Source organism: Elephas maximus, chromosome 24, assembly GCF_024166365.1.
Source record: "Elephas maximus indicus isolate mEleMax1 chromosome 24, mEleMax1 primary haplotype, whole genome shotgun sequence".
NCBI lineage: Eukaryota > Metazoa > Chordata > Mammalia > Proboscidea > Elephantidae > Elephas > Elephas maximus.
Genome location: NC_064842.1, coordinates 30,567,152 through 30,584,877, shown reverse-complemented (window position 1 = coordinate 30,584,877; position 17,726 = coordinate 30,567,152). Strand labels below are relative to the sequence as shown.

General features: G+C 43.0%; 1 protein-coding gene across 1 annotated transcript in view; it reads left to right on the top strand.

The window, feature by feature from the left end:
* Positions 1-1,323: 1,323 nt before the first annotated feature.
* Positions 1,324-17,726, top strand: part of SLC35F3 (solute carrier family 35 member F3) — a 460,159-nt gene continuing 443,756 nt past the window's right edge. Inside the window, exons 1-2 of the mRNA XM_049868514.1 lie at positions 1,324-1,401; positions 1,760-1,989. Coding sequence (XP_049724471.1) covers positions 1,349-1,401; positions 1,760-1,989 — 283 coding nt within the window. The 5' untranslated portion in view covers positions 1,324-1,348. The remainder of the gene's footprint in view (positions 1,402-1,759; positions 1,990-17,726) is intronic.

Genomic DNA, 17,726 nt, shown 5'->3' with positions numbered 1-17,726 from the left:
AGTCGGAATCGACTCGACGGCAGTGGGTGTGTTTTCTAAATTTGATCCAGTGAACCTGTATGAGTGTGCATACTATTTTGATGTGTGTCAAAACTTCATTTTTTAATAGATTTAATTTTTTTTAGGGGAGTTTTAGGTTTACTGAGAAATTGTGCAGAAAGTAGAGAGTTCCCATACTCCTCTCTGCCTCCTGCAGACTGTTAATCCTATCAATAACATCTTTCATTCCTGGGGTAATTTGTTACAATTCATGAACCAATACTGATACATTACTATTAAGTACTGTCCATATTTTACATTAGAGTTCATTTTCTGGGTTAAACAGTCCTATGGGTTTTGACAAATGCCTTTCATAGGTCCTCCTTAATACATTTTTTACAACAGAAAAAAACAACATAATATGAAGTTAATCAGTAACCTAAGAGAACTGCTTACAGAAGTAAAGAAAAAAAAAACAAACTAAAAAGATCAGCAGCAAAATAAAATGGAGATGTATGAAAAGAGCAGTGATTTCCTCATCTCGCGATCAGTGGGAATGTAAGCTCTCCGAGGAGCAGGCCTGGCTGAGTGACCCCACAGCGAGATACATCCACTCGCCTAGGCAGTGCTCCTCTCAGCATGTGATAAGATGGCATGTAATATGATGGCATGTAGTTACGTGCTATTCAGAGCATAGTTTTTGTGGTATCGAACCAGGTTTCTATCTTTACCAGTAGTTTTACTGATTATTTTATGATGAGAGGGAGAGATAGAGTTAGGGAGAGGGTGGAGGGAAAGAGAGATGGATGGAGAGAGAGAGAGAGACAGACAGACAGACCGAACTCTTGAAGCAGGAGTCTTTGGAGCTAACAAGTTGTAGGATTGCGGGGGAAGCCGCCCCAGGCCCTGAGGTTGCCAGGCAGAGCGCGGACAGGGCGGGAAGGGGCAGCAGCGCCCCCGCCTGGCTCCTCGGCGCCGGGAAGGTTCACCCCGCCCGCCCAGGTGCCTGGAGAGCGCCCTGCTCCGAGCTCTCTCCTTCCCGGCTCCGCGACTCCCGCGCCCGCAGCTGTGCTGAGGCGGCAGTGACAGCCTCAGGCGAGGGGCACGGCGTCCGTGCCGCTCCCGCTCCCCCTTTCACCGCAGCGCGCGCCGCTGGCCATCCCGGAGCAGAGACTGCGCTTGCAGCGGCTCCGTCTCCCCGGACGCTGCCAAGGCGCGCGGTGACCGGCCGGCGCGGGCGCGCAGGGGGCGAGGGCTGCGGGCGGCGGCTGGCCCTCTCGCGGGGGCGGCACCGGCACTGGCTGAGGGGCTCGGGCCTGGCCCCCCTTTCTCGAGTCTGGGAACGCCTGACCCCGCTCCGCTGCTGCCTATGGGGATCCGAGAGTTTCCCGGCGGCGCACCCAGAGGCAAGACCATCGCCATGTGAGTAGCGCATGGGGGGGCGCACGGCGCGAGGGCGCGGGAGGGCGCTGGCGGGCGGGCGCGGGGTCGACCCCTGGCACCTGGAGCCCTGAAGTCTGAGGCCAGGGAACGCGGGCGGTGACAGCCGCTCAGAAGTTGAAACCATGCTCGCCCGCGCCGCGCTCCCCAACGCGCACTGGCCCGGGTGCTCGGGCAGGGCACGGAGCGGGACCCGGCACTGAGGCCGCCCGGGAGCCGGGGAGGGCGCGTGTGGAGGGAGGAGATTTCTCGCCTCGGAGATGCTCATTCTCCTAAGCCGCCTTTTCTCTGTCCTCTCTCCTCCCCCCTCGCCCACCTGTCCGGGTGCCCGCGGCCACAGTGGCATGAGGAGGTCGCCGGACGTCAGCCCCCGGAGACTATCCGACATCAGTCCCCAGCTCCGGCAGCTCAAGTACTTGGTGGTGGACGAGGCCATCAAGGAGGACCTGAAATGGTCGCGCTCGGTGGAGGACCTCACCAGCGGGCCGGTGGGGCTCACGTCCATCGAAGAGCGGATCCTGCGCATCACCGGGTACTATGGCTACCAGCCCTGGGCAGCGAGCTACAAAAGTAAGACGCCCCTCATGGCCCCAGCCGGATGGGTCTCTCCCCTTCGGTTAGCACAGCAGTCCCAGGGAGAACATGCAGCGACGCGCCCGTCGCCCGTCTTGTCTTTGTCCCTGGGCAGATAAATACACAGGTTTGCAACTTTTAGGAAGCGGCCTGGAGATAGAGTTTTCCTGGAAGTTTGGGGTTCTCCGATCCATTTTCTTTCACCCCTCCCCTTTCACACACAGTCTCTCCTTATCCTTATCCTCTTCCTCAGGTGTCACGCCCCTGTTCTGGAACACCTTGAGAAACACTTCCGAAAGTCAAAGTATCTGGACTGTGTGGCTTCCCTGGGATATTAAAGCAGTGCCTCGCCCCGGGTCGGGACTCTGCTGGCTCAGTTGGAGAGTGCAGAGTTAGCGGGCCTTGATCTGAAGTATCTCAGGCCCTGATTATGAAGGACAATTCTTGAGTCCTTCATTTTAGATCTCACTTATTCCCTTTGCCCTAGGACTTTATCTGTTCTCCATGTGGAGGTTCTATATGGATCATTCATTGTAGTTATTGGCATTTGTTCCTGCAAGATGAATGGTTGGTGTCAGGTGGAGCAGCTGAAACTTTTCTTTGCCACTGGGCCCCAGATGATGGCTTTGTCCATGCTGTGATCGATTACCCAGACGTTACCTATGTGACGGCGGTGATTTATGTAGACGTCTTTATTTTTTTCACGTTGGTTACAATAATCTTCAGATACCTATAAATGTAACCATAATTAGAGGCCCCACCACTTTAGTCTGACGTAGCAAAAAGGGATTGTCATTTACCTCCTCAGTGGAAGAAATTGCTATTTACCTATATTGCTTGCAATAAGGACTGACAGCTTGTTAATTTTGAGATGTGTTTTTGCCCTTCATTGCTTGAAATTAGAACAAGTTTATTGGTCCTTAGGGAAAAAAATCAGGATTTTGTAATTTAATATTCATATTTCATAATCATATGTCTATCTAGAGATTATTCCTAATACTCTTGAGTTCAGGCCAAAGAGAAATGGTGTGCTAGCAGTTAGCTGGTTAGTTTTAAGTGATGTGCAGGAAGAAATACAGCATTTAGATGGTGGCGATTACATTTCATTTGGTATAAACCTTTAAAAGGTCATCTGTGTCTCCTCCAGTCTCCTGCCTTTGCTGCTAAAACTGTAGCTGATGTACTGGTTTTGGATTATACTGAAGGAAGACAAAAGACCAAGTTCTCTTGTCTGCTTAAAAACACTGGGCATAGGATAACAAGAATTAAAACTCGTTGGAATGAGTGTCACTAAATGGTGCATGTAGGAACTGTTGAATTACTGTATGTTTCACTGTGTATATTCTCAACAACAAAATAAATAAAATTAACTAAAAAAAAAAAAGCCATTGGAAACCATTTTTCTTATGGGTATGGATAAGGAACTCAATTTGCAGTTCCGGTTTCCTCATAACTAAAAACAATGGTACCAATTACAGGCTGCAGGGGTTCATCTGTTTAGCCCCTTAAGTCATAATAAGGTTTATCTTTATAATTCTGTCCGTGACTGGCCCTGTGTGCTTTGTGGAAATTATCACCAAGCTTTGTGACTTCAGGGGTTGGCCGGGAACTCGCAGCAGCAATGACTGCTTTGGTACAAACAGACTTTATAATTAAGGCAGGAGAAAGAGAATATGGAAAACGAGCCCCTTGTGGCACCAGTTGTATTGATAAATACCCTCTCTCTGAGCTTCTTCAAGGTGTAAATATTAGCGGACAAGGCCACAGTGACCCCTGTGATTTGAATGAGATCAGCTCACTCCAGTGTTTCTATCCCACAGAGAATTCTTCTTTATTCCAAGGAATTTTCCTTTTACTACAGTGCTTTAGGTTACAACTGACATTTTGATTGAATTAATTGGATTTTATGTTTAAACTTAGAGAGACTAATGCTTTATTAATACATTGAAGGGGTTCTAGAGAAGCATGTTTGCTGTTTGCCATTTCTACCCAAGTAGAAGAAAATAATAAAGAGGCTTATCTGTCTGCAGATATTAGCTAATTATTTTATTTGTTAGTTGATGATCACACTCAATGAAATGGGAGAGACAGTGATCACAAGGGAATATTCTTCTCATGATTTTCAGAGCAAGTTATGGGATGCTCCAAGCCAGGTCCTTGACGTTGGTATGTCACCCAGCAGTCACCTTCGAAGTAATTGATCTGTGTCCCAACTGCAGGAGTTTCCAGATGAAGGTTTCTAGACTATTTAATAGGTATAAGTCAGCTGCCTTTGCAGCACCAGCAATCATTTTAATGACTGAGTGTTCTTAACTTTGTACTCTGAATTTTTAGGTTTTACTTTGGGTAGTATGATAAATGAGATGTTTGCGAACAGCACAGACATTACCTTTGTTGAGTATTCTCAACTCAATTGGTGAGAATTGCAAGCTTCACTATAGACAAGTGAGTTATTTGTAAGAAATTGTTTTTAAAAAAAAATCCCAAAAGCTCCTGGGTCTGAGAAGGATGGTTTGTATGGAACATTCAATTGAGAATGAAACTATAAAGAAGGTGGGGAGGACTGAATTCCTCCTCTCAGTGGCTAACGTCCTCTGAAGCGCCACATTCTGTGTTTCTAAACCAAACCGATCAGCAGTACTCATTGTGATTGTTTGCATTCCCAGAGCCCCAAAAGCACCTGAGCTATAGTTGTTCAATAAATCTTTGTTGAATGAATGAATGGATGCTGCCTGAAATATTGACCTCTAGGAGAGAGAACCTTTGTATGTACCTTCCTTGGGGATTTGTGTCATTAATTCTTTATGTTGACTTCCTGTTAGTTTGGAATTGCTTTACTCTTTTCTTGTTCTTCCATGGTAAATGCCCCCCTTGGTTTTCTGAACCATAGGCTAGAGCAGAATTCTCAATGACAAGCTTTAGTTTACACCAAGGTTTCTCATTCTCAACACTACTGATATTTATTTCTGTAATTCTTTGCAGGGTAGGGGTGGTGGGGGGCTGTTCTGTGCATTGTAGGATATTTAGCGGCATCCCTGGCCACTCTTTCTTAGATGACAATAGCACCCCTCAACCAAGTTGTGAAAACCAAAAATGTCTCTAACTAACTAATCAGTTGCCATTGAGTTGATTCTGACTCGTGGTGACCCCACATGTGTCAGAGTAAATCTCTGCGCCATAGGGTTTTCAGTGGTTGATTGTTTTGGCAAGTAGATTGCAGGCCTTTCTTCTGAGGTGTCTCTGGGTGGATTTGAATCACTAACCTTTCCCTTAATAGACAAGTGCTTAACATTTGTGCCACCCAGAGACCCCAGAAATGCTCTAGGCATTGAGAAATGAATACCCCCAGGGATAAAATCTCTTCCTGTTGAGAACCACTAGTTTAGCCCAAACTCCAAATGTGTGCTCCACATGAACTTTCCTTTTCATAGTGCTAAACTGGAAGACCTGCCTTCTGAATTGCTGACCTCTTTTCAGCTGTCCTTCTGGACCACGTCTTAGGCGTTCATGACTAGCTAGATTCGAATAAACAGCCTTCTGAAGCTTTGAAAGAGCCTGTTGCTTCTGCAGCTTTGATTCTGCATCCACTCACCATAATTGATGCCCTGTAGAAAGTGCTTTAGAAATCAGAACAATTTGGATAGCTTTCCTTAATGGCTTCCTTTCTTCTCTCCTTTTTACCAGAGAAGAGAAAAGACCAACTGGAATATCTTCTGCTCCTCCTTTCCTTCTCACTTCTCTGATGTAGACACCTATTGGGGAGGAGGTGACTATAGAAGGGAGGGGAATGGGCGAAGGTCAAGAAGAACCCATCTGTACAGGAGACCGCTAGACTGAAGGGCTTGACATTGTAGAGGAATCGGTGGCATTTCAGTGAGGAATGATTGAAGAAGTAGCATTTCTTGGAGATCCCAGAGGGAGGCTCTTAGCGGGATGAAGGAGCATCTATAAATCTTCCTTTATGTTCACTTAGCAAACTTTTTTGGGTATTTGTTATATTCCAGAACATAGAGATAAGTGATGGACAGTGAGGCTCGCTGGACCAATGTGTCCTCATCAAGGAACACTGATAGCCACAAAGCTGAATGTAGAAAACAGGTACATTAGGGGCAATTGTTTATATTCAGCAGGAGTGTTTATCTTTGCAAAAGGTTTACTTAAGGGCTGATTTTAAATAATGAACTCTCAAACACTTTTCTAGTATTTTTTTTTTTTTTTTTTAGAAACAGCTTTTTGATTTTGGGGAATGGGGAGAAGTCATGTTGATAGCATTAAAATGAAATACAGCTGTCTTTTGAGTGGATTTATTAACACTAGCATGGTGCTGGCGTGTTCAGATGCATTTTTTTTTTTTTTTTTAGAACGTGGCAGGTTTAGTTCTAAATCACATGCAGAGTGAAGGGTGGGTTGATCCCAAATGAGCAGTTTAGGATGTGTCTGACCATCCCATCTGTAGCCACTCCAGGCTGCCATTGTTGATGGGAGTCCTGGCAAGACCCCTACAGAGTACCAGGCAAAACCCAGCTTAGCCGGATGGAGGTTTTGTAGTCCAAGCTGAAACAATGTAAAACCCTTACCCTGTTGTGGTGGAAATAATGTAGGGTGCTGAATAATACACGTGGCAATGAGGATGGTCCAGGATTAAATGTTATAAAGGGTTTGTATGAGGTGAGGTGGATGGGTTTGTGGAAAAAAACTACCTTTCCACTCTCCGTGTACTTTCAGACTGAATGATGAGTATGGATTGCTGACGTAGGTACCAGTCCTAACTAGAACAGTGGCTCATAGTAGAGTTGAATTCATGGTGAGCGGTTTCTATTTGATCCTCCCAAAATAGTAAAGGTCAGGTCAACAATTCAAAAATGACCCACTTGTAAGAGATTTAAAATTTGGTTGTAAAAGTTTCTAGCATGGAGCTTGGCATAGAAAATAATACAAGATCAGAAAGATTTAAAAGAACGACTTGGAGGGCGGGGTGGTGAACATTAGAGCACAGTATTTTCTAATGCCTCAGAGAGTAAATTTCATTCCCCAATATAAACAGAAGATAACAATTTAGTAAATATTTTTTGTGAGATTCAATAAAGTTAAAGTGCAGACCTATTATTATTATTTTTATGTTTTTTTTTAAGTTCTTTAAGTGAAAGTTTACAAATCAAGTCAGTCTCTCATAAAAAAATTTATATACACCTTGCTATATACTCCTAATTGCTCTCCCGCTAATGAGACAGCACACTCCTTCCCTCCAGCTTCTCTTTTCGTGTCCATTCGGCCAGCTTCTGACCCCCTCTGCCCTCTCATCTCCCCTCCAGACAGGAGCTGCCTACATAGTCTCATGTGTCTGCTTGGTCCAAGAAGCTCACTCTTCACCGGTATCATTTTCTATCCCGTTGTCCAGTTCAATCCCTGTCTGAAGAGTTGGCTTTGGGAATGGTTCCTGTCTTGGGCTAACAGAAGGTCTGGGAACCATGACCACCGACATCCCTCTAGTCTCAGTCAGACCATAAAGTCTGGTCTTTTTAAGGGCATTTGGGGCCTGCATCCCACTGCTCTCCTGCTCCCTCAGGGGTTCTCTGTTGTGTTCTCTGTCAGAGCGGTCATCGGTTGTAGCTGGACACCATCTAGTTCTTCTGGTCTCAGGATGATGTAGTCTCTGGTTTATGTGACCCTTACTGTCTCTTGGGCTCATAATTACCTTGTGTCTTTGGTGTTCTTCATTTTCCTTTGCTCCAGGTATGTTGAGACCAACTGATGCATCTTAGATGGCCACTTGCTAGTGTTTAAGACCCCAGACGCCACTCTCCAAAGTGGGATGCAGAATTTTTTTTGATAGATTTTATTATGCCAGTTGACATAGATGTCCCCAAAACCATGGTCCTTAAACCCCTGCCCCTGCTACGCTGGCCTTCAAAGCATTCAGTTTATTCAGGAAACTTCTTTGCTTTTGGTTTAGTCCAGTTGTGCTGACCTCTCCTGTACTGTGTGTTTTCTTTCCCGTCACCTAAAATAGTTCTTATCTACTGTCTAATTAGCGAATACCCCTCTCCTTCCCTCCCCTCTCCCGTAACCATCAAAGAATATTTTCTGCTCTGTTTAAACTATTTCTTGAGTTCTTATAATAGTGGTCTTATACAATATTTGTCCTTTTGCAACTGACTAATTTCACTCAGCATAATGCCTTCCAGATTCCTCCATGTTATGAAATGTTTGACAGATTCATCACTGTTCTTTATCGATGTGTAGAATTCCATTGTGTGAATATATCCATGAATGTATTTATCCATTCATCCATTTAAAATGCAGAACCATTATGTTTTAAAGAAACACAGTACTCCCCAGTCTGCGCAGTTATAAACCCTTTGCATCTGGCTATGAAGGGAAAATGGGCTAAAACAAAAATAAGAATATAAATGTCTTTATGAGACAAATTGGAGCAGATATCTTTTGGAATGTCTTCCCAGTTCACAATGGCCCACTTATCTGCCCTGCATCACGCCCACAGGTGGGCCCTTGGCAGCCAGACTTCATCACGTAACCTCTTCCTCCTGGCAGCAACAGATTAAACCAGTGTGGACCGCTGATCTACACTGACTCAGTCAGTTCCTCTCGCCAGCATTTGAACATAAAACCAGGAGTTTTTGTTCTGGTCTGGGCTAATCTCTTGAGTGGACGAGATGCTGACAGGGGCTATTCTGTCTTCCATGTAGATGGAGAAGCAGAGAAAACCAGTCTACATAGAAGAATAAGGCAGGTGTGTAAGGCAATCCAGAGAGAGCCTTGGCAATCTCCAGACTCTGTCCTGCATCCCATTTCCCTCCCAGCCAAGGTATTGCTGTAGCTCTTCTAAACTCCCCAAAACACCGCTGCGGCAATCCAACAGCCTCCTTTCGCTGAAGCTGGGTGTGTTCCTTGCAACCCACAACTCCTATCTGAATAAAATTTCTAAGCCATTTCTGTTCAGGCCCATGCAAAGGAAAACAAGCATATACAGACCAAAGAATTTTTAGTTGGAAATAAGAAATCCTTTCCTGACTGCTGGGATAATAAGGCCATGCACAGTCACGGGAGAGCTTTCAGAAGGGGTGGACACCCAGTCGCTCCAGCTGGACTAAGTAGTCCCTTGATCTGTGGCTGGAAATGAGCTAGGTTTTTCTCCCATGTCTTTTAGTTCAATTCAGTGGTGAATGTATATTGGTCAGTAGACTAAGGGACCAATTTTGTTTCATTATCTTATTCCAGAGCCTAGAAAGGAACTTGTACAATTAGGGACCTGGTGAATTCTTCTGGTTAATGATGGTGACAAGCCCTTGAATGTTGTCTACGGCATAGGCACACATTTTCCTCTCGTACAGCTTGAGATATCCTAATTTATGACGGTATTTGCAATTGTAGGAAATAAATTGCTTGACTCATGTGATTTGCAAAGCAGAAGGATGGAGGCTGTTTTGGACTCCTGAGACATAGAGATGTTCAGTGTAACTTCTCAGAACAGGTTTCTGGTTTTGATAAATGTTTTCTGTGACATTCAGATTTTCTCGTGAATCTGCTATGTGTCATCATGCAGTTCTTGACTAGATAAGAATCTATTAGGAAATTATTTTTATCCTGTTTCACCATCTACTTTCCAACAATGTAAATAACCCACCCAGTGCCGTCGAGTCAACAATGTAGTGTTATAAAAATTTGAGGTTATATCCTCAAAATTTAATTCAAAAAGACCAGAAGAAAGATGCTTCTTAGTGTATGTCAAATTCCCTTCCTTTTTTTTCTTTAAATTGAGCCTGCTCCTTTTTGAAGAATGAATATTAAGATTTGTCTCTTGTAAGAAAATTGAATATAATTGCAATCGTAGGTATGAAATGGGTTATGTACAGCATTCTTCTCAGTGCCATAAACCTGTGGGAGTTTAATAAACACTACATTATACTGGCTGTGATACCAAGGAAGGATTTGAAGTTCCCTCTCTGTTATACTTTTTTTTAAAAAAAGAATTGGCCGATGAAATAGCTTGAAGACTATTCAAATGCCATAATGTAGGACAGCAAATTTCAAAGGTGTATACAAGCTCTTTTTTAAAAAAATAATATTTTATTATGTTTTCAGTGTAAGTTTACACAGCAAATTAGTTTCCCATTTAACAATTTTTGCACAAATTGTTCAGTGACATTGATTACATTTTTCATAATGTGTCAATGTTCTCATTAGTTCCATTCTGGATGTTTCATTTTGAGTAATCTAGTTTCCCTATCTGTCCCCTTACCCTTTCATCTTTGCTTTGGAGAAATTGTTGATTTTGTCTCATATAGATGATTTTTTACAGGTACATAGCACTCACAGGTACTATTCTTTATTTTATAAGCCAATCTGTTATTTAGCTAAAAGGTGACCTCAGGATAGAGTTTCGGCTCAAGATTCAAGGAGTATCTCTGGATGATAGTCTTGGGGAGTCCTCTAATCTCAACTGGTCCAGTAAGTCTGGACTTTTTAAGAATTTGAGTTCTGTTTCACATTTTTCTCCCATTCTATCAATATCCATCTATTGTGGCCCTGTCATAATGGTTATTAGTGGTAGCTAGGTGCTATCTAATTCTTCTGGTCTCAGGGTAGATGAGGCCATGGCTCGTATAGACAGTGAGTCTTATAGACTAGTGGATTCTTTGAGCCTTTGGTTTCCTTCTTTCTCTTTTGCTCTGGATGAGAAGAGACCAATAGCTGTATCTTAGGTAGCTGCTTGCAGGCCTTTAAGACCCCAGACACTACTCACCAGATTAGGATGTACAACATAAACTTCATGAACTGTATTATCCCAATTGACTGAGTTGTCCCATGAGACTACGGTCCTCTGCCTTCAAACGCAGAAAACCAGTCCTTGGAGGTATTTGGTTATGTCGAAGAAGTATCCATGACTGTGCCCCCATGTGGTTTGTTATATATATGAATATACCTGCGTGCACACACATACATACACACACATACATATAGCTCCATCTATGTGTGCATAACTATACATACCCATACTCACATATGTAATCACATTTTTTTAGTTGATGTTAGCATTGTTTTGAGATTATATGTCTCATATCCTTTATCAAAAATACCCTTTTCTGACCACCTACAGACTGGGAAAAAATTTTCAGCTATGACATCTCCAACCAGCACCTGATTTCTAAAATCTACATGATTCTGTCAAAACTCAACCACAAAAAGACAAACAACCCAATCAAGAACTGGGCAAAGGATATGCACACACTTCACTAAAGAAGATATTCAGGCAGCTAACAGATACATGAGAAAATGCTCTCGATCATTAGCCATTAGAGAAATGCAAATTAAAACTACTATGAGATTCCATCTCACTCCAACAAGGCTGGCATTAATCCAAAAAACACAAAATAATAAATGTTGGAGAGGCTGCGGAGAGATTGGAACTCTTATACATTGCTGATGGGAATGCAAAATGGTACAACCACTTTAGAAATCTATCTGGCATAATCTTAAACAGTTAGAAATAGAACTACCATACAACCCAGAAATCCCACTCCTCGGAATATACCCTAGAGAAATAAGAGCCTTCACACAAACAGATATATGCACACCCATGTTTATTGCAGCTCTGTTTACAATAGCAAAAAGCTGGAAGCAACCAAGATGTCCATCAACGGATGAATGGGTAAATAAATTGTGGTATATTCACACAATGGAATACTACGCATCGATAAAGAACAGTGACGAATCTGTGAAACATTTCCTAACATGGAGGAACCTGGAAGGCATTATGCTGAGCAAAATTAGTCAGAGGCAAAACGACAAATATTGTATAAGACCACTATTACAAGATCTTGAGAAATAGTATAAACTGAGAAGAACACATACTTTTGTGGTTACGAGGGGGGAAGGGAGGGAGGGTGGGAGAGGGATTTTACTGATTAATTAGTAGCTAAGAACTGCTTTAGGTGAAGGGAAGGACAATACTCAATACATGGAAGGTCAGCTCAACTGGACTGGACCAAAAGCAAAGAAGTTTCCTCAATAAACTGAATGCTTCAAAGGTCAGCGGAGCAAGGGCGGGGGTTTGGGGACCACGGTTTAAGGGAACTTCTAAGTCAATTGGCAAAATAATTCTATTATGAAATCATTCTGAATCCCACTTTGAAATGTGGCGTCTGGGGTCTTAAATGCTAACAAGCGGCCATCTAAGATGCATCAATTGGTCTCAACCCACCTGGAGCAAAGGAGAATGAAGAACACCAAGGTCACACGATAACTAAGAACCCAAGAGACAGAAAGGACCACATGAACCAGAGACCTACATCATCCTGAGACCAGAAGAACTAGTTGGTGCCTGGCCACAATCGATGACTGCCCTGACAGGGAGCACAACAGAGAACCTCTGAGGGAGCAGGAGATCAGTGGGATGCAGACCCCAAATTCTCATAAAAAGACCATACTTAATGATCTGACTGAGACTAGAGGAATCCCGGTGGTCATGGTCCCCAAACCTTCTGTTGGCACAGGACAGGAACCATTCCCGAAGACAACTCATCAGACATGAAAGGGACTGGACAGTGGGTAGGAGAGAGATGCTGATGAAGAGTGAGCTAATTATATCAGGTGGACACTTGAAACTGTGTTGGCATCTCCTGTCTGGAGGAGGGATGGGAGGATAGAGAGAGTTGGAAGCTGGCAAAATTGTCACGAAAGGAGAGACTGGAAGGGCTGACTCATTAGGGGGAGAGCAAGTGGGAGTACGGAGTAAGGTGTATATAAACTTATATGTGACAGTCTGACTTGATTTGTAAACGTTCACTTGAAGCTCAATAAAAGTTAATAAAAAAAAATACCCTTTTCTCTTGTGTACTTCTTAGTGGCATCGTTTACCTTGGTCAGAGTGTGGTCTCTTCACCCACATTCAGTGCTGCCTTTCCCACCCCCCCCCCAAAAAGAAAGAAAGAATCAGAAAGGAAAGATAACAGGTGTCAACTATCTAGAGGTTGATTCCCCCTCCCCTCCTCATCGCTAGTAACCACTAATGAATGTTGGTCACTGTTAATATACTTATTCTTGTCTTCTTATAAAAGTGAGACCATAAAGTATGTCTTCTTGTGATTGACTTATTTCACTCAGCATTATCCCTGCAAGATTCATACACATTATAATGTTTTGGGAACTCATCATCATGCTTTATAGCTGTGTAGTGTTGTATGTGTGTACCAGTTTTTTTAACCCATTCATCTGTTGATGGGCACACAAACTCTTTGACATTAAGCCAGTATTTTGTTGTATTCAGTATTAAGTGTAAAGATTTTAGATAGGTTTGTCTGATTTTATGCAGCGGATGTGTTTTCAGAGTTATGCAAATGAAATTTATAGAAATGAAATTTATTTTTAAAATGCTAGGAAAACTAAAAAACTACGGAAACAAAAAAATAAGTCTGGGAGGAAGTATGGCCAGAATGCTCCTTAGAAGTGAGGATAGCAAGATTTTGTCTCGCTTACTTTGGACACGTCCTTAGATAATAAGACCAATCACTAGAAGGGACATCATGTTTGGTAAAGTAGAGTGCCAGTGAAAATGAGGGAAACCCTCCATGAGATAAGTGGACATGATGGCTACAACAGTAGGCTCACACATATTAAAAATTGTGAGGATGAGGCATGAGTGGGCAGTGTTTCATTCTGTTATACATAGGGTCACCAGGAAGACTTAGTACCGATATATATGTATAATTGTGTTGGTTCCATCTGTAACTGATACTGTATCTTGTGATTGTCTCATAACACACTGAGTAATTTCAGTGTGGCTGCTGAAAGGTGGAAGAAAACTTTCAAACTAGACCCTACCACTTCCATACTCCCTCTTGAGAAGCCTGTGGATCCGGCAGGGGCTTAGAAAATCACTGCATGAAATTCCACACACCACTCATGGGAAGGTTATTTGTGAATGGCCGAGAAGCAGATCAGACAGTGGACACTACTGTGAATGCATATTGATTTATTCATTAAATTTACTCATCCAGCTATCCAATCATACAGCCACCCGTCCATCCATTCAATCATTCATTCATTCAGTTAGCCATCAAATAGTTCTGGTCTTCTAAAGGACAGTAAATATACTCATACCTAAGGTAAACATATACTAAGCATATGAAGTATATGTTATAGTTAGTTGCTATTTCCTAGAAAATTATATGGTAGGGAGACGAGACTTTTACTCGTTAGTCAGTAATGTTACCGTATTTTCCTCACTCTTGGGCTTGAGTATGTCTTGGGGCCATCTCACCGGTGCACTACATAATTTGGTACTTCACTTTCCAAATATGTTGGGGTGTTTTGGACCAATATTGACATGCCTTAAAATAAACTTTTTATTATATATATAATTTTACATAATATTTTATAGTAGAGCACCATAAGCAGCTAGTGAGCAACAGGGTAAGGTATTAAGCCTCAGGGAATTTCTTTCTCTTCCTTTGGAAACTTCCTCTCTATTGCTGTAATCAGAGTTCTAATTTGTTCATTTGCTGTATCCCAGCCATTAAACTTTTTTTTTTTTTTTCCCGTTTCATGAAATCATGCAACAGCAAGGATTTTTTAACTGGGTTATGAGATGAAGCTACTAAGCCAACATCTTTATTCCCTCATGTTTTATGCTACCAAAATTCTATTTCTTCCCAACTCTAAAAAAGCTAGCTTTAGAGGTTTTTCTTCCTCTAACCAGGGGCGTGGCAGAAATAACAGTGGGCGAGAAGTGAAATGAGCTGGGATTTACTCCCAGGGCTGCTTGTGTTCTCCTGCACCGCTGCACATTCTGACGGTGCAGCACGTCCCTTTCTTTTAGGAGAAAGTTCCCTTTACCAGAGAAGTGTCCTTTCAGAGCCAGTGTCTTGGCTGCTCAGCTTAAGAGCAGTAATGGTAACCAATTCACATGGATGTGAAAGGAGTGATATTTCCGAGGGCATCTCTACTTTTATATATTAATAAACATCAAAATGTCTGCCTTAACATGCCTGTTACTTTACATAATGCCAGGAATAGAAAGATCTTGAACATTCCTCCAGCAATGTTTTGCTTTCCTTGATCCTGGTGCCACTTACCATGTGTAGTTGTATCTGAGACTCAGGGATGTGGCTGAGCTAAAATGTAGGGTGAGGCTGGACTGTTAGAGGACATGATCTTGCTCACACATCTCTTTAATCTTCTCTGCCTGGCTTGCTAGCCTGTTTCCTTGGTCCCCACCTTTTCTTTGTCCTAAGTACGTGTAAGTCTGAACACCGAGGGAAGGCTGTGCCTTTTTGAAACTTACGGTTCCTAATTGTCAGCAGGTGACCTGAGTCATATGAATCTATACCTAGAGTACGTCTTATATTTCTCTACTGTTTTCTGGTTGATGTGGCTCCTTCGTGGGGAGGGAGGTGGCTTAGGCAGCCAGGGTCCCTTGGCTACCTTGTACCTGATAAGAGACCAAGGTGTGATAAGATGATCGTTATTTTCCAGTGACCTCTGTCTCTTGTCCCAAAGCCACAACAGTGCACTGGGGATGCCTCGTTTTCTACTTAAAGGTATCTGTTTTTTACGTTGCTTTTTTTTGGCGGGGGGAATATGGCCATAAAAGACATTTTGGGGTAGTTGGTGAAATATGAATGTCTACAGTACCATAAATTTTTTTGGAATATTATTTTTCATGGGCTTACTAATATTAGTATGGTTATCTAGGAGAATGTCCTTTTTCTTAGGCGATACTGAAGTATTTAGGGATGAAGTGCCGTTATGCTTGTAATGTACTTTCAAATAGTTCAGCAAAAACAAGTTTAGGTAGATAGGTAGTTAGATTGAATGGGAAAGGAACAAAATGTTGCAAACTATGTTAACATTTGGTGCATCTAAACAATAGATACATGTGGGTTCATTGTACCATTCTTTCTATGTTTCAGAAAATGTGAACACTTTTCAGAATAAAAGTGTCATTTCCCAGGCTTGAAAGGGAAATACGAGGTCTATTAATCGAGAGTTCTTATATTAGAACTTAGCCAAACAGCAGGGAGTGCTGTGTGTGTTTGGGGGTGGGGGGAATGGGGGTTGGAGGCGCAGCGCTTGGCAGAGCAGTGCTGGCACTGGCTTCCAGCACAGGTAGCATCTGTCTGTCTCCCCCCCACCTCTGGCCACGTTGCCATCCTCACACATACTGGTCACCATATACTCTCAGGTCTCAGGCTCCAGGATTCTTTTGAGTGAGGGTATTTTTTCTTTAGAGATTTAGACTTCTAGCCCGTTTACCTAAAGAGTTGAATTCTTTACCCTAGAAAATAAAAATAAGGCTTTATTTGGGACCATGTGCTTACCTGAGAATGGACAGGTAACATAGCATCTTAGTCTGAGAAATTAGCTTTTTTGAGAGGTCTCATTAGCCAATAGTGCAAATCGTACTTGAAGTGCTTGGTCTCTCATATGCTGATGTTTTCTCTCCTACTGTATCTCATGCCTTTCCTGACCAACTCTCATTTATGCTTGGGCTCCTGGGCTTTCTTCCTGGCTCTGGAGAATTAGGGCTGGGCCCTAAAGGGAGGACCACTCTCCTTTGTGGGCTGCTCTCAAGCATATTGCTCTGTCACTGCTCCCTGGGGCAGGATGGGCTGGTGGTGAGACAGGAAGAATCAAAGGGGCTGTATGTGGCCTGTGTGCAGAGCACTAGGAATTTCCATTCACCTTTCTTTTTCACAGCCCATGAGCACAATTCACCTCCTGGGGTTCCAATGAAGATATTATTATCCATGCTTGAAAACAGAGAAACAAAGAGACTACACAGAGGTTCAGTCAAAGAGAATATTAGTTTTGCTTCAAGGTGAATAAAAGAGAAATGGAGGCAGCCATTGTAAGATTTGGGATTTCCCTGTTAAAAAGGGGGGAAGACCTGCTTCTTAAGAATAAAGAAAAAGGGAGATCATCCGCAATGAAACAGGGAGAATGCAGAGATGCTACAGTGTATAAGGAGAGCAGATCCACTGGGCTAAGGAATCCTGGTGGCGCAGTGATTAAGCGCTTGGCTGTTAACTGAAAGGGCTGTGGTTTGAACCCACCAGCTGCTCAGTGAAAGAAAGATGTGGCAATCTGCTTCTGTGAAGGTTATAGCCTAGGAAACTCTATGGGGGCAGTTCTACTCTGTCCTGTGGGGTCACTATGAATCCGAATTGACTCGATAGCAACAGGTTTGGTTTTTGTTTTGTTTCATTTTATCCACTGAGCTGGGAGTGGGAACAATTGATTGGTTTCAGAATAAATTACCTACAAGGTTGAAGAAAGGAGTATCGAGTGGAAGGCAAGAGCGGGATTTGAATTTCAAACATTTTTTGTGAGAAGCAGCTTGAGCGAAGGTGCTAACACTGAGGGAGAAAAGATGCAACTACTTTACGAAGCTGCTGTGAACATTTTTGTGGGCCTCGTAGATGAATTCAAGATTTCTGTTGAGTATATATCCAGGAGTGGGATTTCAAGGTTTTAGGGTTGTGGGGGTTATACTCTAACGTGGCCCCCAATAACCACTGCTTTCTGGTGTTCACACCCTTGTATAATCCCCTCCTCTTGAGGGTGGGCGGACCTGTGACTTGCTTCCAACCAGTAGACTATGGCCTGTGATGTGCTATCACTACTGTGAGTATTTTGATCCCACCTTGTTAGCAAACTCCTTTGATATATTCTCTCTCGCCAGCTTTGATGAAGCAGTTGGCTCTGTTGGGAGG